This window comes from Bidens hawaiensis, unplaced genomic scaffold (genome assembly GCF_021521415.1).
Source record: "Bidens hawaiensis isolate Kalapana, Puna unplaced genomic scaffold, B.hawaiensis_p1.1 tig00019071_1, whole genome shotgun sequence".
Taxonomy (NCBI): Eukaryota; Viridiplantae; Streptophyta; class Magnoliopsida; order Asterales; family Asteraceae; genus Bidens; species Bidens hawaiensis.
Window position 1 is genome coordinate 213,089 of NW_027492892.1, and position 24,246 is coordinate 237,334.

Sequence of the window (24,246 nt, forward strand, 5' to 3'; positions counted from 1 at the left end):
TTTGTAACTTTAATTATAGTCTTCAATCGATCGGCATGTTATTGCAATCAAAATAACTTCAATTGATGGAAACTAGCAACGATTAAATTCAATTGATTGGCAAAATCAATGCAGGAGAGAAACAGGGATTGACGTAACTAAGCTTCAATTGATTAGCGATTTACAAGATTACCACCGTGTTATTTCTTTTTTCGCCTTGATTAGTACGTTTAGCATGGTTATTTAGTTTGTATTTGATCCATGCCCATAATAACAATAATAATCCAATATTCAAAATCTCAGTCTTATCCGACAAAACAATTCGGTGTATCATCAATTGTTTTAATATGGTAGTCTTCTTCACAATTATACATTAATCAAGTTTATTGTAGTCAATTTATTCTCGATAGGTGTTCTGTTTCATCTTCTAGTTTGCTCATTTATTCAACGTAGTCCACATTCCACAACAATTCATCTTGTTTTTTTACAAATACAATGTTTTGTTGCGGGCTATATCTACATCCGTGGCATCAAAAGCATGTCATGAGCACGCACAATAAATTTTTTTCTTCAGCATTGCTTTTTTTTAGAACGAGGAAGACGGTGGAAACATTTTTGTGTTTTTACTTTTTTCGTTTTTTTATTAAATTCTGAGTTGCGCTTTTTTTAATTATTATTGTATATTTTTTTTGCTACAAGTCATTCTCATCTTTCTTATTTTTGTCCACCTTTGTAGTATAACCTGACTCTTGTTTTATAATATATAAAAACAATTATAAAAAGTTATTTGATTGAAAACTGTATTTGCAATTTTTTTACTTTACAAAACAAGTATACGAGACTGTTTTTCTTTAAATTTCGTAAAACAAGGTATCTGAAACTGTGTCGTAAAACAAATTTTGTATTTATAAGGGAGGAAGGGGTGATCACCTAAGGTACCCTAATCCCCATTAATTTCATAATGCTATGTCAATACTCTTCTCAACTATCACAATATGCAACATTTGACTACCCTAGATTATTTGTTTATTAAATTAAATAATTCTTAATAATTAAGTAAGCATGTAACCTCTAAATAATTCTTAATAAAATAAACCCTCACCTCTCTTTCAAAAACAAACCCTATAACCCAAAATTAGACTTTGGTGTTTTATAATTCTAAAAATAAACTTAGGGCTTTTGATAAACAAGTAAAAACAAGCAGAATGACATACCTCAAATTGGGCTAGAATCGATAATCAAGAGAGCTCGCTGGAGTCCTTCACGCGATGACAAATGTGGTGGTGGAAACTGAGAAGTGCAAAAAAAAAAAGTGATTAGTGAGAGAATGAAACTTGCTATCTGGCGCCTTTGATTAAAGAATGTTCTCCGCCTTTTTTCTCCACCTACCGGGCTAGGTAATTGTTGGATTGTGCTTCATTGGAACGTAGCTAATCGTCCTTGCTTTTAGAGAATTGCTGGCTCTGCCTTGGCCTTTCTTCCTATAGTCTATCATGGGGTAGCTCAGGAACTATAGAATCTCTCAGGAGTTGAATAAACTCTTTATGCTAGTGGAATTGGGAAGCATGATAAGTCCATACTCCACATTCTAGCTTCATCCTTAGTTTTATTTAAAAGGAACTGATAGAATATATATATCTCTCTCTTCAACATTTATTGGGTAGTTCTCGTTGATTTTGGGTTTAATATGATGACAGCGCTGGTCAACGATCGAGTATGATACCCGATCACCCGTATATATTCATCACCCCGCCTCCTAATACAATGTTTTACAAAGTAAGTCTTTTTATTTTCTCACTAAAAGACAAAAAGATTACTACTTATTTTTCACATGATTAGGGAAAAAAAAGATCCTAACATATTTAATATTTAAAACTCAACACACCAATCAATATCATCACACAATAATCACTTTTCCTAAACTAAGTAATTGGGGTGGTGACCCAATTTCTTAGGTACTACCAACAAAGAAATTTACCTTTCAAAAAAACAATATCAAACTTCAAAAAGCTAATCTTGACCGTTTAAAGGACTAAAACAAAACCTATTGCATAGTCCAGTGACTTATATTTAAAATTTAAATACAATACAAATCACCATTTACCTTACACATGTCAGCCTAAATTCAAATTTTGACCAAACGTTGACTGCCCTCTGCAAACCCCAATAATATTCAAACTCCAATCTCTTCACTTCAATTCAAATCAAATCTCACTGATTACCTCTTTAATTTCATCATCATCAGCTCACACATCTTCTAGAGACATCATAAAGCTTCAAGTATTACTATAATTAGGGTTTGTATACAAAATGAATGCGGTAGGTAGACACGGCCAGAGATCCGGTGCATCTCACCAGCGTCAGTATTCCGATAACTTATTGGAGGTGACGTCATCATCGGCTAACAGCCGGTGGCTTCAATCGGCCGGCCTTCAACACCTCCAACAACCGGCTAACAATACGTCATCTGTATCTGTGTGTATTGTATAGTTTTTTAATTTCGTAATGTTTATGTTATATTATTACTTATTAGCTTAGTTTTAAAATGTCAGATCTGGTGGTAGGTTGGGAGTTAGGAATTAGGCTTATGAATTGGTTTGTGATTATGATTAATTTGGTGACAGGACTTTGGTTACTATGGCGGTCAAGGTTCGAGAATGTATAGTAATGGTAATAGGAGTGTTGGTACACAGAATTTGTTTGATGAGCCATTGACGCCACCTCGCCAGAAGAAGCACGGTGGCGGTGATGAGCCCAATGGCTACAGTCCTGGTCTGTTAGATCTGCATTCCTTTGACACCGAGCTTATCTCCGAGGTAGGTTGTGTGGCATTGTTGGATTGCTGGATAGGTTATCATGTTTATGAATTTGACAGGTTTTATTTTTTGATTCTTATTCTATAACAAATTGTTCATTCAAACACCCCTATTTATGATACATGATATGTGAATTCCATGTATTACAATGTGATGCTTGAACAGGGGTGATCAAACATCGGTGCGGTTTTTATGCATGTCCGAAACCAATTAGCGATGATTGGTTTTTGGAAAATTCATAACCGAAATCAGTTCGGTTATTTTGGTTAGTTTGTTGGTTTTCGGTTGGGCTAATAAAAGAAACTAAACTTGGGCTAAAATTTTAAACTTAACATAATGAGCCAACCAACTTTTTGCTTAGAAATAAAATGTAGGTATAATTGTATAAATATATGAAATGGAGGTATAAAAGCTACAAATATATGAAAATGGAGGTATAAAAGCTAGAAGTATATGGAAATGGAGGTATAAAAGCTAGAAATGTATGAAAACATGATTTCGGTTCAGCTTCGGTAAATTCTATAACCAAGGGTACACAAAAGAAAACTATAACAGATTTTCGGTTAATTCGATTTTTGGTTAATTTGCTTTGGTTTCGTCGGTTTTTGGTTCTGTTTCGGTTATTATTCACCCCTAATTGAACTGAAGTTTTCTTGTTTATTGATATGCTGACAGATGCCTGCAACTGGAAATTATGGTGCTCCAATGTATAACAATGATCGTGGCAGAGGGTTTGATGATGCAGAACCATATTTGGGAAATAACAAGCAGGCCAGTAAAGCTCGAGGTTTGCCTGATAACAACCTTTTGAGAAGTTTTGCTCCAGAAAAGGAGAAGGCGAACAATGTTGCTAAGATCAAAGTTGTGGTAAGTTGATCCTGTTACAACGATTTACTTCTTTGAATACAATTATAATTGAGATATTTTGAAGTTATTATCTGAATGATTGGATTTCAGGTGCGTAAGAGACCCTTAAACAAAAAGGAGTTGGCAAAGAACGAGGAAGATATTATTACTACGGAGCCTCATTCCAATTGCCTTACAGTTCATGAGACAAAACTCAAGGTTAGCACTAGAATATGCATGTGCATACGTTGAATTACTTTTTCTAGTTTTAAAAAGTAAAATGATTTTTATTATTCTGTGTGAATTGATGCATCGGGTTGATATTTCCAATGCCAAAAGTAGTGTTCTTGGCTTTCTCTGTGTGTATGTATATGATTATATGCCATATCCCGCATAAGTAGAAACAAGAAGCTTTAGTTATTGAGAAAAAAATTTAAAGACGAAATGACAAGCGGATGATGCATATTAATATACAATAAAACAAATAGAAAAGACAACTGTGTGTGAGAATAAAAAAAGAAAGAATAGAGTGGTGGAGAGATATTGAAGACAGATGTCAGAATCATAGTTATCTGGAATCTGGACAATGAGGCTGTAAATAGTTTTATATTTTTTATATAACAATGCATACATCATGTTCACGCAATCCAAATTAAAACTTGGTAAAAAAACCAATGATGTTAACATTTTTTTATTTTTAGTTTTCATTAGGAAAAATTGTGAATTTTGTTATTAGTTTATTATTAATCATAGTGCAAACCCTGTTCTGAATTTATCATCTTCCAAAATGAGTCAACAGTAGTCAAAGGTTGCCTATTACTCATCATTCTCATTCAACTTGAATCTCACCATCATGCAGGTTGATCTCACAGAATACATGGAGAAGCATGGATTTGTTTTTGATGCAGTACTAAACGAAGAGGTTTCTAATGATGAGGTCAGCTAATTATTTACAGGGTACCAAAAATGGGCGGGTCGTGTTGACCAGAAACACACTTTATCCAATTATTTTTTAAATATAAACAGTTAACATGTTTAAATGATTACAAAGTTACGTAATTACAATAACAATATGCCATTTTTAGTTAAGTGATTTAATAGGCTGTATGTTCCTTTTATGTTTACTCATTTGACCCTCTGGAAATAAAATGTAATTCTAACTGTTGGCTTTTAATGTTTTTATAGGTTTATCGTGAAACTGTTGAGCCCATAGTTCCAATAATCTTTCAACGTACCAAAGCTACATGCTTTGCGTATGGACAAACAGGTACACTAGCTTTATAAGTTTAAATAGCATTTCTTTTAAAAACGAACGGGTTTTAACTTTTAACTATTTCTCATTGCTCAGGAAGTGGAAAGACTTTTACAATGAAACCCTTACCTCTTAAAGCATCTAGGGATATTCTAAGGCTTGTGAATCACACCTATCGTAGCCAAGGGTTTCAGTTATATTTTAGTTTCTTTGAGATCTATGGTGGGAAACTCTATGATCTTCTGAATGACAGGAAGTAAGTTCCATCACTATGTTTGATTAAATTTTAAAAAATACAACTCTTATTGCCACTATATGTGAAAGTATTCTTGAACTGTTAACAAATGTTTTTTAATATATGTTATTGTAGATAAAAAATGTATTGGTTACTACTAAAATATGTAAGAATGCCTATTTTGGTCTTTTTATGTAATTTGGAGTAATCATCAATGACAGGAAGTAAATTCCATCAATATGTTTGATTGAACTGTATAAAATACAACTTATATGTGAGTGTTCTTTGAATTGTTAGCAGGTGTTTTATACTATATGCTATTATAGTTGATAAAAAATAGATTATCATATTTTAGACTTGTAGACTTGTAAAATATATAAGAATGCATGTTTTGGTCATTTTATGTGATTTGGATCACCGGATTATTCTATAATTAGTTTCGTACCTGTTGCTGCACAGGACATGTTAATCAGGATTTTTCATTTCTCGCATCCAAATCTATCCCCTAAGCACTCATTTAACTTCTAGTTATTAAGAATACGAGTCCATTATTTTTTGCAGAAAATTGTGCATGAGAGAAGATGGTAGTAAACAAGTATGCATTGTCGGTTTACAAGAATACAAAGTCTCAGATGTGGAGACGATAAAAGAGCTAATTGAAAGAGGTAATGCAACAAGAAGTACTGGAACAACTGGTGCTAATGAGGAATCTTCTAGATCACACGCAATACTTCAACTCGTTGTCAAAAGATCCGTTGATGGAAGTGGCACTAAACCTCCAAGAGTTGTTGGTAAACTCTCCTTCATCGATCTTGCTGGAAGTGAACGTGGTGCAGATACTACAGACAATGATAAGCAAACAAGGTGATAACTAACAATAGTTATAATTGTTTCTAATATATTGTATTATCTGTTGATTAAATTATTAATATGTGAAATATGTGATGCAGAATGGAAGGTGCTGAGATTAATAAGAGCTTGCTTGCATTGAAGGAATGCATACGAGCTCTTGATAATGATCAAGGTCATATTCCTTTTAGAGGCAGTAAATTAACCGAAGTTTTGAGGGATTCGTTTGTTGGAAACTCACGAACTGTTATGATTTCTTGCATTTCACCAAATGCTGGATCTTGTGAGCATACACTTAATACCTTACGATATGCTGACAGGTAACTACCATTATTCTGTTACATAAAGGTGGCAATTTAGGCTTGTAAATTAATAGAACGCTTAGTGTACCATTCGTGAATCGTTTGGCAGGAGGTTTATTTATTTTTGTATGCTTAATAAACGAATGAACATGAACAAATATTTTTTGTTCATTTAGTTATACAAACCAACATGAACAAATATCTCGTTCATTCATTTATGCTCGTGAACGTTCTTTAATTTATGATTGTTAGTTTACGTTTGTTTACAAGCGTTCGTTTACGCTCCTTAATATATTTATTTGAATTTTTAGGCCCGTTACAGTATTGTCTAGTTTGAATTACTTTTTAAGCACTCACATTGTTCACATTACTTTTAATTGGTTTTAGCTCAGTTATGTTCGTTAATCTATGTTCAGCTCGTGCATAATTCGTTTATACTGTTAATGAACAGGCATAAACAAACACGAATACGTGATTACGCTCATTTTCTTGACAAACGAACACAAACAAAAAAAAAGTTGTTTGTATAACTGTTCATGTTTGATCATTTGTTTGGTTAAAGTTAAACACACGAACACAAACATGCTCCATTCACGTTCGTTCAGTTCGTTTACAAGCATAAGTGGTAAAATGGGCGGGTTGGGTAATTGTCAAAATGGACCCGGTACAATATAGTCCGAAAGTTTTAAGCGTCCTATAAATAGTTTGTTTACAATATTAATCTGACTTTTTTAATAACACAATTTTCAAAAGTCTGTTTCCTTTTTAGATAACTATTTTGTTGCACTTATTTGACTCGTGATAAAACATAATCCAAATCAAGCATGTCTAACAATTGTACCGTTGTTAATTAAAACAGGGTGAAAAGTCTTTCAAAAGGGAACAAAAAAGACACAGCATTTAATTCCAAGGAACCAACCGCAGTGTCAATGTCTACAACTGCCTTACCTCGAGTTCCATCCTATGAAGATAACATGCTTGATTCATATCCCGAGCAAGCTGATGAAGACGACTACGACTCTGCAGAAGAGTGTTATGAGCCCGAGCAACCATCATGGAAGAACAATAACACAAAAGTTGAACCATACAGCTTCTCAAACGCACCAGATAATAACAGGAGAATCAATGGTCAAACAAAGTCAAAGGAACAACCTAAACCTGAATCAAGAACCTTGAACCCTGATGATGAGTTAAACGCTCTTTTACAGGTATTGATTTTACACATACTTAATAAGTTAATATTTCTGTTATTGCATCCACATAATACCTTGAGTGATATGATTTCAGGAAGAGGAAGATCTTGTGAATGCTCACCGTAAACAAGTCGAGGATACCATGGATCTTGTTAGAGTGGTATGCCATAAATCATAATGTCAATTAAATTATACCAATTATAGCAACATAATTCATTTTTTTGGTGACTGTAGGAGATGAATCTATTGGTGGAAGCAGATGAACCGGGGAACCAGCTAGATGACTACATGGCAAAACTGAACACGATCTTGGCTCAGAAGGCTGCAGCCATTTCACAGCTACAGAACCGGTTGGCCCATTTTCAAAAGCGGCTTAGGGACCATGATGTGCTATTGTCATCTGGTCAGTAAAGGGTACAGAATTTGGTCAGAATATGACAATACAGTCTGTGGTGGGCTTTATACAGTATTTGGGTTATAACTTATTCACCCTGATTATGGGTTAAATCATGTCATTCATTATTGTTTGATGCTTTGTTAACTCATGATAAAAGATGATTCATTTTCGATTCGTTTTTTTAAATTTATTCTACCTTTGATGATCTATGACCGGTATTAGGAAAGCATCGCAGGGCCTTGAGATAGCGCCTCATGCACGTATGGGTCAAAGTTGGTCACACTTGGTTAAAGTTAGGTATGTAAAGCTAACCAAAAGGATGAAGAGATTATGAGCCTGATATATGAGACAGATACAACTTTTGGTTGTACACAGGGCAACATTTCGTGTACGTGAAGCTCAAACCTCGTATCTTTGACCATTCTCATTTACAAACTAGCCCAATCCAATCTTTATTATAAAATTAATATCTCTATTTCGCATATCTATCTCAAACTTTTTAGACTTATTAGCAACCTAACCTTCACTATTCATTATTAAATAAATATAATTTATGATTGCTGTTTTTTTATTGAAAGTAGTTAGAAATATAAAAAATAATAATTTATTTCAAAAATAAATAAAATATTTAATTTTAAAAAATAATTTTTATTTAAAAAATTCTTACGAACCAATAGAAAGATGTCAAATGAGATACAAATAAATCATTAAAATTAATATTAATTTTATATTGAAAAATACATTTTTCTAAACGTATTCTGTTTTTAATAAAATTTATACTGGTGTGCTCATAAAAAATGCTGAACACAATTGTATTTTTAGAATTTTATAAAAACTTAATTATCAGATGTTATTAGAAAAAATTAAGATTATAGCTAAAACTAATTGTTATGAATGAAAAAAAGAAAAGAAACTAAAAGTACATCTCATCTAGTCATATCTTGACAAGTGACAGCAACCAAAATTGCAAAATAGGTTGCTTTCACAAACTAGTTTGCTTTAAATTAAACAAATTTTTTTTTTCAAACAGTGGTATAAACTCATATGAGATGCCAATGGGAGTGGTCTCTATTTTTTTTAAACAATGTTACAAACTCATTTGAGATGTCAATGGGAGTGGTCTAGGTTAGGGATGAACATTTGGTACTTGGTACGGTACCCAAATCGGTACCGATTTGGTACTGTCGGTACCGAATCGATATCAAAGCCTATTCTTGGTTTTGAAAGACAAGTGTTTGGTGATTAAGCGGTTTAGGTCTCGAGAGGTCTCGAAAGCCTCGAGACCTAAACCGCTTAATCACCAAACACTGTCTAGGCTTTCGAGACCTAAACCGCTTAATCACCAAACACTTGTCTTTCAAAACTAAGAATAGGCTTTCCTTTCAGTTGGGGATTGGGCTGGGCTATTACCCAGTAAAGCAGATGGGCTGAGATTATCATCTACTAATATACTTATGGAATTTTCCAAATAAAATAATATCAAGTTTTTGTGCCAGCATCACTAAAGTTAAAACTTAGGCTGAGGGTTGTGGGGCGCAATCCTGGGCGCGAGAGCCCCTCCGCTCGCGCCTCGGGGCGCTAACCCCACACCACCGGGGCGCGAGCCGGGGCGCGAGCGGAGCGCGAGCGTGGAAATCCAGGCAGGCGTGAGTGTGGTCGCGGGAGAAGAGAGAGGAAAAGCTGGTGGGCCCGCCCAAAAGAGCCGTTGAGCTCCGTTTTTTTTTTAAAAAAACCTTTAAAAACTCCTATATAATACCCCAAAATCAACCCATTTCAACCATATCAAAACACAACTTCAATCTCCAAACTCATATATAATACCCCAAACTCCTATATAATACCCAAAAATGTCTGGAAATTGGTACCCAAACCTAGATTCAGATTATAGTTACGACGATTTATGGTCGTCACCAGACCAACCGATGTTTTATTCGGGGCCGCAAGAAACATCCGGCTTTCAACCATCCAACATACAACCGTCTCCTAACTTTGTTGTTCCAGAGACACAAGAATCACACGGTGATGCTACCGGAGCAAGAAGACGCGTCCACCGGAAAAAACAACCTGCAACGGATGGGCCGGGACCGGCTTCGACTCCGAGGACGAAACGGAAAACCACTTCGTGGTCATCGGATGAGAAGGAAGCCTTGTGTCGGGCTTGGATAGTCATTTCTGAGGATCGGCGTTGCGGTAATTGTTTTAACGTTTTTAAAAATGATTTTTAATAAAAAAGTTAAATAAAAAAGTTAACTGGAAATCTAATTTAATTACTCATTTTGCAGCCGACTACCAAAAAAGCAAGGTTTTTTGGACAAATGTTAAGGAGACGTTCTATGCGCTCGTTGGGAGTACAGAGCGAAACGCCGATATGATTTCGGGTCGGTGGTCCGAAATCAGAAAATTTGTCGGCTTGTTTACTAATCTTTTCAACAGGAACGCCGGTCGTATGAGACCAAGTGGCAGTGATGATTTGGCGGTTTACAATTTCACTGTCGAAGAGTGGAGGCAGGAGTGTTTGAGGAGGTATGGGATGGTGAAGACGTGGGACGATTTAAAGTTGTGGGAGAGGTTGAAAAGGTGTTCCAAGTGGGTTGAGCTTGTGGCGCCGGACCATGATGCGGAAGTAGGGCCGAAACGGACTAAAACTAGTTCGTCTGGAGCGTATAGCACTTCCGCCGGGTCGGATTGCCGCGTTGGATTCGACCTAAACATTGCGGGGGAGGAAACGTCTTCACCGCCGAGGAGGCGGCCATTGGGACGGGACGCCAAGGGGAAAAAACCGGCTGAGGGGGGAGCCGTAAACATCGTCGATCTTGTTGAATCCCTCAATAAATTCAACAAAACCATGGAGGTGGTCTCTAATGACAAAAAGGAAAAAAGTCGAATGAGAGATTTGGACTTTCTTACAAGAGACTTCAGTAACCTAAATCCGGTCGATCAAATGCTGATGGAAAACAAAAGGAACGTATCCGAAAGAGGTTGATCGAAGAAGACCAAGCCGAAGAATAAGAATAATGTTTTTTTAGTACTTTAATTTTTATTTTATTTTTAGATATTAATGTGTTTTTTTTAATGTGTGTTTTATTAATAATTTATGAGTTTTTTTAATAATACGTTTTTTGAATATATTTATAAAAAAATAAAAAAAAAAATCCGCTGGAGCCCCTGCTGGAGCCCCTCCACACCAGGGCCAGGGGCTCCAGCGGGGGCTCCAACACCCACCTTATCCAGTTTCTCTCTCTGCCACACGTCACAATATTATTGGCTGGAGCCCCCACTCGCGCCCCCGTTAGAACTTCCCACACCCCTCAGCCTAATAGGTATCAAAATTCAAAAAGTATAATAAAATGGAAAATAATAATAAAATATATATCAATTTGTATTATGGTTACATCAATGATATCTAAATTCTAAAAGAAAAAATATTAATTATTGTTATGTACTTCACGTATTCACCTTTGAAATTAAGTTTCCAAACTAATTATAAATTGGATATGACTCAATGATAGAGCACTTTTTACTAGTGAGAGGCAGTGGTTCAAACCTTACTATCACCAATATATATAGAAGATACGAGGGATGACCCTGGCTTGCCAGGGTTCGAGTCCTGATCTCACCCGGTTTTACCGGTTCCACGTTGTCGTTTCGTTTGGCGGGCGTGGGGGTCGGGTTTTATCCGGGGAATCCCTCAATAGGTGGACCGCTAGAGGCTCCGTCTGTCCGGACTCGTGGCCGGCTCGGGCTACCTTTAGCCAATAGGGGCCGCGTACAGACTACCCAGCGTTACTTAGTTGGTCGTTCAAAAAAAAATATAAAAAACGTCTTGAGGGTGTGCATGGTTTAGAAAACCCGTCAAATAAAAGAAGAAATCCTCATGCTTTGAGTGAAATAAAATAACCATTTAAATATAAGTTTGGTATCGCATGTCTAGAACCAAAAGTTGTTAAATGCACAACCCAAAAAAGAAAACTAAAACATAACCAATTTGTAATAGATATAAGAATTTGCTCATCATAGTCATGAGTCATGACTAGACGGGCCTGATTTCAAGTGCTTCAACAACAAGCCCACCTTTTAAATGAACACCATTCACTTCTCTTAAACTCATTTTAACCTCTTTCTCACACATTCCTTGGTTGTAAAACTCACCCAATTCTATCTCCAACCATCCATCCTCTCTATCACAACCAACCCTTGAAACCGCGTCTTCGAACCTTGACCCCGATCCATCTTTAACCTTGTTTTCATCACAAACATGCTCTGACGGTCGCTTGGTACATGCATTTTGAGACAGTATGACTGTCCCTCGTGAACATAGTTCACCAACTTCTACGGAAGCCTCACATGGTATAACATCTAAACCATAGGCGCGATGATGACTGACTTGAACAATGAGATACGCCTTATACATTGTATTTGGTGACAAAAATCGGGTGTTGATTTTCCCTTTTATTTCAAGCCAGCTTGTCATTCTAAGCTCTACAATTTCTGCAAATCTATTATAAAAGTTTGTTCAATTAAGACAAATATGTAAATTATTGCGAGAACCGTATAATATATTTCAAGCTTTTCTCAAAACTACTTCTTTTTGTCAAGAAGTACACACCTTTTTATGTGGTTTTCATAATATTTAATCGATAACTAGTATTGTATTGAATGCGTCGTCATATGTATATACGTATTATCATATGTATACCTTGATTGGATAACGGGTTTCCAACACCAAAATAGAGGATTGGTTGACCAAGCGATGTAAAGTTCTCTTGCACTTAGCATGTAACATTTTTTGCCACTTGCTTTATCTATTGAGAATGCCTAAGATACAAATGAATCCAAAATTATAAACTGTAAAAACAAACTTCAATTCATTAGTTTTTTTAACCGCAATTTTTTTTACTTTTTATCTTACAAAGGATTTCAACCTTCACCATTTATAAAAGAAAAGCTTTCTTTATCATATTGTCAAACAAACTTTAATTAATTAAGAGCATATATATCAGTTTATTTCATAGCCAATTAATATATTAATTAAGAATTAGCCGCGAGAATCATGTGTGTAAGTACGTATATGTAAGGGGAAGGTCCATGTATAATATATACAAAATAATCTTAACATGAGAACGTAGAAAACAATATCAATCTAACAAAATGAGAACGTGGGAAACAATACCAACTACAATACCAATCTACATAAGCAATGTTTTATAATAACAAAGAAAAAACCATAATAATAACAACAAAAGAATCAAAATTAGCAGCAAAGACTTATAACAGCACAAGAAAAAATCTAATAATAACAACAAAATATAAATTAACAAACACTTATAACGTCTCATAATCAAAAATAAGCAAATACAAACAAAAAATAACAGCAAACACTTATAAAAACAAATCTAATAATAACAATAAATTAGTTCCCACTGTTTTTATGTTAATAATAAAATATATTTCACCATGCTTCTTAATTCTATACATTTATCGGTTACATAACAACCATATACTTTTTCCTCTCATGATTGTATATATATGGAATATGTTTTGAAATTAACTTCAACATTTTGTTTTAAGTGTTATACGAACATGCCCGTTAGGCCGTTACATTAGATACAAGTGTTTTATACGGTTACGTACCTTGCGACCATTATCAATAAGAAGCGGAGTAGAAAGCTTAAAGAAAAGCTCCTTCTTGGATTTATACGTCACCGGAGACACACTTTCCGATATCATATCTTCGTAATCAGGTGGCAACAACTTATCCCACACCACGTCTGACGCCGCAGCCGTTCTAAACACCGTAGCCACCACAGCCAACCGACATACATCCCGCGGTGACCCACGGGACAGTATGTCAGCTATGCAATCTACCGGCAAAACCTCCATGCCGGTAAAACAAAGTTGAGTGAAACTATATATAAATATATTGCTAGTTTTCTTGTGTATATTGTACACACGATGACGACATAAAATGGACATGTGAAGACATATATTTATATATGCGGTTATATGTATTCGGTGGCGTGCTGATCCATAGTTATTATCATTATTATAAAGTGTGCGCACGTACGTGCTGAATGTGTCAAAGTTGACCATCTTTTTTGCACATCACACACCGTACGAATAATGGGATTTGCAAGTTGCTTAAAAACTAAAAGAAAAACAAAGAAGTTTCGTCTTTTGTACGTATAACATATGGAAAACTTGATCGTGACTAACGTTATGTATAAAAGGAAATATAAATATTATACGACTTTTTTTTTATAAAGCAATGTTTGAAAGTACTTCAATATCTGAATTTTCTGAAATGGGATTAGTGGTTTTTTTAATATGTTACATAGTTATTTATTTATTTTTAAAATATTTTGATTCTCTGTATTTTAGACGTTGACGAATTCATTTTTTTGGTTTAGTTCTCGTGCTGACATGTAGTTGATTGGTACAACCTGGGCGATACGGTTGTAGGTATACAATTTTGGATTTATTGTCAATTATGTTTCGAGTCTAATGAATATCGATTGAATATGAGTCGCTGCACTATCGCAAAGCGACATGTTTTAATACCTTACTGCGTATTAAAATTCGATTATGTTTGTCTAATGAATATCGATTGAATATGAGTCGCTGCACTATCGCAAAGCGACATGTTTTAATACCTTACTGCGTATTAAAATTCGATTATGTTGATAAAAGGTTTATCTGGCTAGTTCCATTAATTAATGCATATAAGTATAATAGTTACATAAAAGTAAAACATAATAAACTTTTAATAAACATATTTACTGAATTTTTATAAAATCCTATGGACATCTCCTTGAGAAACTGCAAAAGTACAAAGCAACCGAGATCCTTGTACTTGATGACACGTTAGTTGAAACATGCATCCTTAAGGATGTGCATAATGCATGGACATGTAAGCTCTTTATCAAAAAATAAATAAAAGAAATAGTGAATTTATCTATACTATATATAAAGAGAATCCCAAGAACCTTTTAAATTTTAAGAGGTATCATCAACAATGCAAAAGATGCAACACACAACGCATCAAATTATAAGATTCTAGGGGTACTTTTGTCTTAGCCATATTAATACGGTGAACTTCAATTTTGTTAAAAATAAGTTACAATTTTAGTCCTCTTACTTCAGTAAGATTTTATTAATTTATATAATAGTTACACTTTTACCCCTTATTATAAACAAATTACCTCTGCGATTTTTAAACGCCCATAACTTATTCATACGTTAATATTCTTTTAAAAAAATTACACCATAAAAACGAGCATTTTATACTCTTTAATTTGAGTATGATATTGCTATAGTTTATTAATTAAAAAAAAAACTAACTTGCTACATGATTACCTATTAGTACCGACAAAAGGTCGAACAGGTTAGGCTCATGGGACATAACGAATTAAGGTCAGAACAAGCTTAATTTGGTTCGGTTCTTGATGTGTTTAGGTCGAAAGAGGCCAGGTCAAAACGAACTTTGGGTTAAAACGATGTTGGGTCGGAACGAGTTTCGCGTCAGAACGGGCTGGGTTAAAAAATGGTTTACTTGAAATTATTGTGCAATTCATCTCTGCTTCTTAATTTTCGTCACCGGTTACTCGCGTTCAGACATTAGTTACGCAGATGATATTGTTTATGCGTACTAAATTGCTCGCGTCTTGGCCTTGTGTGACACGCTTACCGACACCAGTTACGTGTCCAATGCCATGTTAAGCACATACTATTGTCGGGATATACACGCACTGTTACGAGGAATGTACAGACATCGGTAACTTTCGTGCGTAAACCGCTGCATCGCGCGAGCACCTGACTAGTCTTAGATTACATATAAGTTGGCTGCCATTAATTAAGTCGGTTTTAAGTTTGAATAAAATTTCTATGCCGAACCAGCAACTACGCATTTTCAGTAAACCCAAACTGAACCTATTGGATTGGCTTGGTCAGTCGGACCACTCAAAGCGGTTCAGTCATACCATTCAATTTTCTAAAGTTCATACCGGCTTAGAAAATGTCGAATGTTTTAGCTATGAAGTATAACATGGTATGCATGAAAACAAATTAGGTAAAAAATAATAATTTTAAGAGTACGAAATCGGTTAAATTAATAATTTATACATATTACAATTTAAAAAAAAATACTTCGTTATACTTGCTAGAATATTTAATACGTGAAAAAAAGATATTTGATTTTTATTGAAAATATAAAGATTAAAAAAGAAATTTATATATTTATTGAATCTAAATTTAGTTGTATTACTATTGATATAAATGAACGGACCGATTTAGCGTATCATGAACTAATTCGTTAGTTACAAAAAATAGTTAAAAACAGGATAAAGTGTAAATTGCATCTATAATACGCTCCAATCCCCGAGGTTTGTATTCACGGACTCCTACGTACGTAGCGTACTTGTTCCCGTTGTGGCCTTGTGGGTTGGTTTGGATGGAAAGTTTGTATCCACAAACCCTATGGAGGTTTGATATTGTAAAAGAAAGTGAGTGTTTTTATAAAAATTTTAAATATGATGTGAAGCTGATGTGTCAGTTTGTGGACATCCAACATTATGAATGCTCTAATTTGGTTTCTCCACCTTCTCTCCAACCATCCGTTCGTAATCAATGTCACATCTCCGACAGTATCCGTTCCCTTATTATATTTTTTAGTAATCGATTTTAGATTTCTTTCGGTTTAAAAATTAACATCGATAGCCAAGTTCAATAAAAGAAATCAACAAATAAATCTTCTTAAATGAGGAAAAGGTTGTCATTAAACAATTTAAAATTAAAAGGGGACAATTCTATAGCTTTCTTTATTGACATGACAAAATTAACGAATTAAATAACGTTTTAAGATTATAAATCTTGCTTAACACATGCTGTTTTTGTTATAAAATCATTTATTTTATTTTTATGTATACATCACTACTGCAGAATTTATAATCACAAATATTTCATTATAAATACAAAATAATTTTATTTGGTAAAAATAATTAGAATTTTGTGTATTAATTAATGTAATAGCGAAAATGAATTTTGGCGAGTACCAATTATTACCAAATATTTAGGCATAAGATAAGTTAGGATCTTATAGCCCTCTACCCGTCCACCGAACCAAGAACAATTTGCGTATGTTTTTTAAAAACAGGTGATTCAAGAGAGAGTGAAATAAAGCAATGATTTAGGCTACATTCTAAATTGTAAGAAATTATATATAGGAAAATTTTGGTTTGAAGATTGTATGATAACAAGTTTTTTAGTCTATAATTAAATTATGCATACTCATAAATGGCAGGGAAGATGATCGAAAATGAAATTTTCTTATAGAAATGACCCAAATTTTGTGACGTGCTTTAAGCCCAAAATGAGATTTAGACGACACTGCTGAAACATCAAAAGTTCAAATTATATAGATTTACTTTCTGATTCAGTGGAAAAGTGTCAAAACACCCTTCACTTGTCATTGGTGGTTGCTAATCGCCTAACAAGTTTTTGAGCAAAAAAACCCTCACAACACTATGGAGGGAGTGTTTTCACCATTTATCCGTCTATGCACGTTTTTGCCTCGACAACACTTGGTGGGGGGTGGGGGGGATAACAATTGCAAATAATTTCAACCACTACACGTAAAATTGAGAAAAAAAAAACCCTCATGTATGACGTGACAGTCACGAAAATAGTCAATTTTAGCCTCTCTGTTACAGTTGCCCTTACAAATATTTGTACATTGTAAATAAGTTACTGTCTATTTGTCAAGTGTCACAATTCTCTAAACCTAGCCTACTTTTTTTTTTCGCTTCACTTATTTTACTTTTCACTCATCTATATCTATATTCTACAGTCTACACTTTTTAACCGCTCATCTAATCCATCTCACCACACACAAATATCTTTAGTTTTATATGCAAAACATATAAAATATCAAGTGTTAATAAAGTTACTAGAATCAAATTACACTTTAATTTTTAATAAAAATTCAAATAGGTTAAATTATGCATGGATGAATGACCATTCAATGAAATTTTATTGACGTTATTAATTTTGAATAATTAAATCAAATACGAATTCACACTTTATAAACTTATATAAACTAGCAAAACATCGCACACTTGTTGCGGCATGTGGTTTCTAAATATTGAAACGTAAATTAAAACACTTTGCCCATCACAGGCACACATCTTACTAATATATTAAAGCAAGATTATTCTCTCCACATGTCCTTATTCTAGCCTATCCACATAGAATTCAATTTAATCACATTTCCATATCAATAATTTTCACATATTCATAATTATTTTTAATCCACTAAATTAAAATAAGCATTCCAATTTAATTCAATTAATTCTGCAATTAAATCTATTTATTCAAATTAATGCAATTAACTTCATGATTAAGTCTATTTATTCCAATTAATAACCACCTTGTCAATGATTTAATTTACTCTTGAGGAAACAAGAAGAGCCGGTGAATGGTGTGACATTCGTCAATTTCGGGTCTTGTTTGTATTCATTTTTGTATTTGTTTATTATGTAAACCGACCCGATTTGTAAACCGAAGCTTATGTTATAATCAAAATGATGGATTTATGTTACAATATTGTTTCACACTTGTTGGGTCTTGAAAACATCCTACCTTTATTTTTATTTTTATTTATTTATTTATTTTTTATTATTTTTTTTTGTTGTTATGTGTTTTTGTCTTGATCCATTTTGCATGAAAACTTTTGTGTCTCACACCCATATTTGACCACCAACATTACCCTATATATACACCACCTTTCCTCTTCATTTTCCCTTGCTACAACTCCAAAAAAAAAAACTCTCTCAAACATCAAAGATTCAATGTTATCTTCTTAAGTGTTCTTGAAGGTTTTTAGTCTTTCATCTTAATTAGTTTATGTAGCCTTATTAATACTTGTTTATGGTTGTGCAACATATATATAATATACACCCCTTGTTTACCTTTGGTAGTTACTTCTCCGATTCCGGTCGGTGAGGCTTCGGACCTTATAAGGCAAGGCTTCATGGAGGACTTCGTGTCCTTGATATATATATACATCTATATAACTTGTTCATACATATTAATCTTGCTTATTTTAGTTTGTTGGTCATGTTTACAAGTTCCATGGTTATGGGTTTTTAAGAGTCTATGCTTCGGTTTAACCGTAAATAGCTCTAAACCGTAAACCAAACTTTGTTACTAGTTTTGTTAAATAATTGTTTAAACATACTTATTGTTAGATCTAAGTTTCTAAAATCATTTTTACAAATTCTATGGTTATGGGTTTGTAGAATCTTACCTCGGTCTTAACCCGAAACACGATCCGAACCGAAAACCGAACTTTTGTTTAAAGACTTTATTGTTAACTTTTGGTTGTAAAACTTAAAGTATTTTTTTATTTGTACATTATTATACAAGTTCTTTAGTGTTTGGACATGTGGAAACCAAATCGATTCTTACCCGCTTAAGACACACAAGTGTGTTTTTTTTAGCCATCAAGACTTGTATATTTCTTTAAAAATAGTTACAAATTGATTTTTAAATATTTTCTTAAGTACTTGGAAATGTTGGATCCAACTTGATCTCATAACAAAGTTTGGACCGACAAAACCGAACACTTGCTTAACGTGCGTTGTTAGTTCTAAAACAATGGAACTACATACTTGGTTAAGTCTTATTAAATTTTATTGAGTTATCTCATAACATTCAATATTTTGGAAAGTTGACTTTGGGTTTGACCAATTATCAAGACCTGAACCAACAACCCGAACACTCGATAAAAAAAACCCGTTTTAGTATCTTTATTCCAAAGGGATTTGCATTCTTGCATTTTATCCACCTTATTACTTAACATAGGTTGAGTAAATATTAAGGTTAAATACTTTAACCCGGTTTCGAGCAAACTTACATTTTTAAAGGGTTATTATTATAAATTCTTAAATAGTTACATTTTAAAACCTTGAACTTTAATTATTTACATTTCTCAACATTTATTTTGTTTAAAGACCTTCAAGACAACCTTTCTAAATTCAAGACTTCTTTTCTTTTTAGGCATTGTGCGTTAAACTCGTCGTTCCGACAAATCTTCAAATTATCATCTTTCAAGTTTACTACTTGAAGGTGAGTACTTCATACCCCATTTTCCATCTTTTATTTTGGGGGTGACATTTCATACTTATTCAACAAAATGCTTTATATTTTAATCTTAAACCACAAACGTAGTTGTATACTTTACCTAAATAATTGCTCGATTTGGTGTTCTATGCATATATGCCTATGTGTTTATCGCTTTTGGTTGGTGGAACTATAAAATCCTAGACTATTTGGCATCCCCTTATAGCAAGGTGTCGTTAACGTAATGCAATTAACGATAACTATAAAGTCCTAGACTATTTGGCATCCCCTTATAGCTAGGTGTCACTAATGTGTTTAGCGATATCTATTTATCCAAATTACCACTTTTATTTATCGTTTTGTATGCAAGTTTTGTGGCTATATTTATTATATACTAATATGATTAAACTTATGAATTGCTCACCAACTTTTTTGTTGACAAACTTTATTTTATGAAATGTTATATGTTTGCATCTTGGTTGATTTATGATTGTGAAGAAAACGACATCAAAAACCTTAGGATATTAGTAAAAATGAACAATATCAAATTTGTCATATTTTGTGATATCTTGTTTATGGTTATTTTATGGATAATTGTTATGTGACATTTTCGATGTTGTGAAATGAAATGAGTTTGTTAAATACTGTCACTTTAATTAATGTCATGTGCTTATGGACAATCGTTACACCTCGGCATGTTCCGCCGCCTTTGGTCGGGGTGTGACAAATGGTGATCAAACCGAATGTTTCTTTAAGTTTTATTTATTTATTTATTAAGAAATGACATGAAAAATGATATAAAAATGTAGATATCTCTTAAAATTATTTATAAAAAACACTCTAAATGAAAAAAGAAAAAAACGTTCTTTAGAATAATTAGGAACATCTTACTAATATATTAAAGCAAGATGATTCTCTCCACATGTCCTTATTCTAGCCTGTCCACATAGAATTCCATGTAATCACATTTCCATATTAGTAGTTTCCACATATTCATAATTTTTTTAATCCACTAAATTAAAATAAGCATTCCAATTTAATTCAATTAATTTTGCAATTAAATCTATTTATTCAAATTAATGCAATTAACTCCATGATTAAGTCTATTTATTCAATTAATAACCACCTTGTCAATGATTTAATTTACTCTTGAGGAAAGAAGAAGAGTCGGTGAATGGTGATCAAACCGAATGTTTCTTTAAGTTTTATTTATTTATTTATTAAGAAATGACATGAAAAATGCTATAAAAATATAGATATCTCTGAAAATTATTTATAACAAACACTCTAAACGAAAAAAAGAAAAGAACGTTATTTAGAACAATTAGGAACATCTTACTAATATATTAAAGCAAGATGATTCTCTCCACATGTCCTTACTCTAGCCTATCCACATAGAATTCCAGGTAATCACATTTCCATATCAATAATTTCCACGTATTCATAATTATTTTTAATCAACTAAATTAAAATAAGCATTCCAATTTAATTCAATTAATTCTACAATTAAATCTATTTATTCAAATTAATGCAATTAACTCCATGATTTAGTCTATTTATTATAATTAATAACCACCTTGTCAATGATTTAATTTACTCTTGAGGAAATAAGAAGAGCCGGTGAATGGTGATCAAACCGAATGTTCTTTAAGTTTTATTTATCTATTTATTAAGAAATGACATGAAAAATGCTATAAAAATATAGATATCTCTGAAAATTATTTATAAAAAACACTATAAAAGAAAAAAGAAAAAAACGTTCTTTAGAACAATTATGAACATTTAAAAAAATTAAATAAAGCTGTTTACAAAGAGATTTTCGAAAACTTAATGTGATACAGTTTAAAGTTGGTATGTATCTGTAAATTTAGATTTCAATTATTATTACAAAATCTTTAACTAATATGTGTTTTTTATTTTTTTTTCAGGTCTAATGGTTCATTTATGTTATATTATTTCTTATTCGTTGCATTGTTTATTTATAAAGTATTTTCTTTTTATGTTATAGATATAGTTTAACATCTTTTGTAACATCTGAAGGTAAAAAACTTATGTCAAATATTTGTGTTGACTGAATGCGTAGTTTATATTGTTTGTTGATATGTTTTCCACCCGTGTGTAACACGGGTTATTATGCTAGTAATTATTCAAACTCAATATTTTATTTTTGGGCTAATCTACCAAAATACTGATGGGCTAAACATATAAAAAAGGACATTAATTTATACAACTGGGATTAGGCCCACAACACAAGCCCATGAAACAAAATTAGTGGTGTGCCCGTGTGGGGCTGTGGGTGGTGTCACGCGCTAGCCCATGAAACTTAATCGACTCATGTGAATGTCTATTGAATTGGTCCTTTAGTCTTTAGAGGTGAACCTAGGGGTGAGCAATAAACGAATCGTTAATCGAAACCGAAACGAAAACCAATAAAACCGAATCAAAAACCGAATTAACCAAAATTAACCGAACTGCACCGAACTCTTCATTTTCTTTTTTCATATTTTCAAGCCTTTTTCCTCTATTTCATGTATTATATGTATTACTCCGTAATAGTTTAATAATACTCATATATTTATATTTTCATTTCATGTACTAATATCTCGATTTCATATATTTATACCTTCATTTCATGTACTTTAAGCAAAATTTTAGCCCCAGATTGATATTGGTTATTAATCAAAATTAACCGAACAGAACTGATAACCGATAGGTTCGATTAACGCTAGTAATCAAACCGAACCGTGTACACCCCTTGAACCTAACTTCTTACCAAAAAAAAAGGAGAGGAACTCGACTCATTTTAAAGATCTAACACCTCTAAATTCTTTTATCTAGGTGGTCGTTAACTGCTCTCATGTACAAAGTTTTAATAATCATTTTCAATGGCTGGCGTGCCTGGTTTGTATTAACCCAAGCCACCATCTTTTGTCTCTCGATCAACACCATCACCACTAACATTTTCCGACGGCCATATTCACCTTATTGCACCCTAAGGTTCAAAGACTCATCATCCAGTGTCAAATTAATGGCGCATCATTTTCACTCCCCATCACTTATACATGGCATCAAATTAAACATTTTTAATATAAATAAAACTATTTGTGTGATGGAAAGTTTCAAATTTGCGTTGTGATAGTTTTGCAAATGGTCCCGGGGTGTGGCGCTTTGGACCTCGGTGTGGTGTTTACCTCGTGGCCACGCAACCACATTGGACCACACATGGGTGTGCGGTTGTTAATTTGTGTTTAATACTTTGTCCCTCTCATTGCCTCTTGCATTATTGAGATTCACATTAGTCAACTTGATAGTGTGTTAAAATTAGTATTTATACAACTCCCAACAATATATTCACTCGCTCTCATTGTTGTCACCTAATTTTTATTGTTATTCAATGTTCTCTAGCTCTTTGCCTTCACTATTCTTCTCAATTCAGTGATTTAGGGGCTTTGACATAGCGGTATCAAAGTCTTGAATAAAATATTGTATTTACTATGAATTAAATCTCATGGATTACAAAAAATTATTAAAAAAATAAAAAAAAGTTCATTTTTTTTTCAAAGGACCCAATTTGATATCATTTGGTGATGACTGGTGAGGAAACTATAGCAAAAGAGTGATATCTTTTCGATTTTAATGAATCTTGTACATAAATCAAAAGAATGGGCCGTTGGGCACTATTCAACTGTTGTGTATTGGTGTTTGTGGAGATAACATGGTTAAAAGTTTCTATAAAAAAAATGCAAAAGCCCAAATATGCGCTCCACATGTGACTGCCATCCGAATATATTACTGTTTTATTGTAAGCTTCAAAAGAAAAGTTGGTATTATTATTGAGTTTTTTTTTAATGTAAAAAACAACAAATGACTATAGAAAGAAACCGTCCATACATTTTTATTTTTTGAAATGACTATTTTCTTATGTGATATGACACCGCATTATCAAATTTAAAAACTATTTTATTTAGTGAACTTTTTAAACCAACTTTAATGGAATATTATTAAAACAATTTGTTAACAATATTTCATGGATGACGTATACATCCCAAATTTGTACCAGAACATGAGACATATTATATAAGTTGTATGAGGTCATACGATCTTGTATGACTTTTCCAAACCACAAACCTATTAAATTATTATTATTATTATTATTATTATTATTATATATAATAATAATAATAATATATACATCATATACATCATATAATCCGTATAATGTATAACTAGCTTCACAACCCGTGTGATTTACGAGAATCTAAA

The 24,246-nt window shown here is 33.1% G+C and overlaps 2 protein-coding genes across 2 annotated transcripts; one reads left to right on the forward strand and one right to left on the reverse strand.

Annotated features, from left to right (window-relative positions):
- Window positions 1–2,624: 2,624 nt before the first annotated feature.
- LOC143557565 (kinesin-like protein KIN-13B) lies at window positions 2,625–8,052 on the forward strand. Its single transcript, XM_077046606.1, has 11 exons — window positions 2,625–2,795; window positions 3,471–3,662; window positions 3,753–3,860; window positions 4,501–4,578; window positions 4,827–4,908; window positions 4,990–5,149; window positions 5,690–5,992; window positions 6,079–6,297; window positions 7,139–7,487; window positions 7,567–7,632; window positions 7,707–8,052. Exons 1-11 carry the CDS (start codon window positions 2,637–2,639, stop codon window positions 7,881–7,883), a joined length of 1,893 nt encoding a protein of 630 aa, XP_076902721.1. The 5' UTR covers window positions 2,625–2,636; the 3' UTR covers window positions 7,884–8,052.
- A 3,847-nt stretch (window positions 8,053–11,899) lies between these two features.
- LOC143557566 (F-box protein PP2-B15-like) lies at window positions 11,900–13,749 on the reverse strand. Its single transcript, XM_077046607.1, has 3 exons — window positions 13,501–13,749; window positions 12,566–12,684; window positions 11,900–12,365 (listed from the first exon to the last, which is right to left on the reverse strand). Exons 1-3 carry the CDS (start codon window positions 13,747–13,749, stop codon window positions 11,900–11,902), a joined length of 834 nt encoding a protein of 277 aa, XP_076902722.1.
- Between the last annotated feature and the right edge of the window lie 10,497 nt (window positions 13,750–24,246).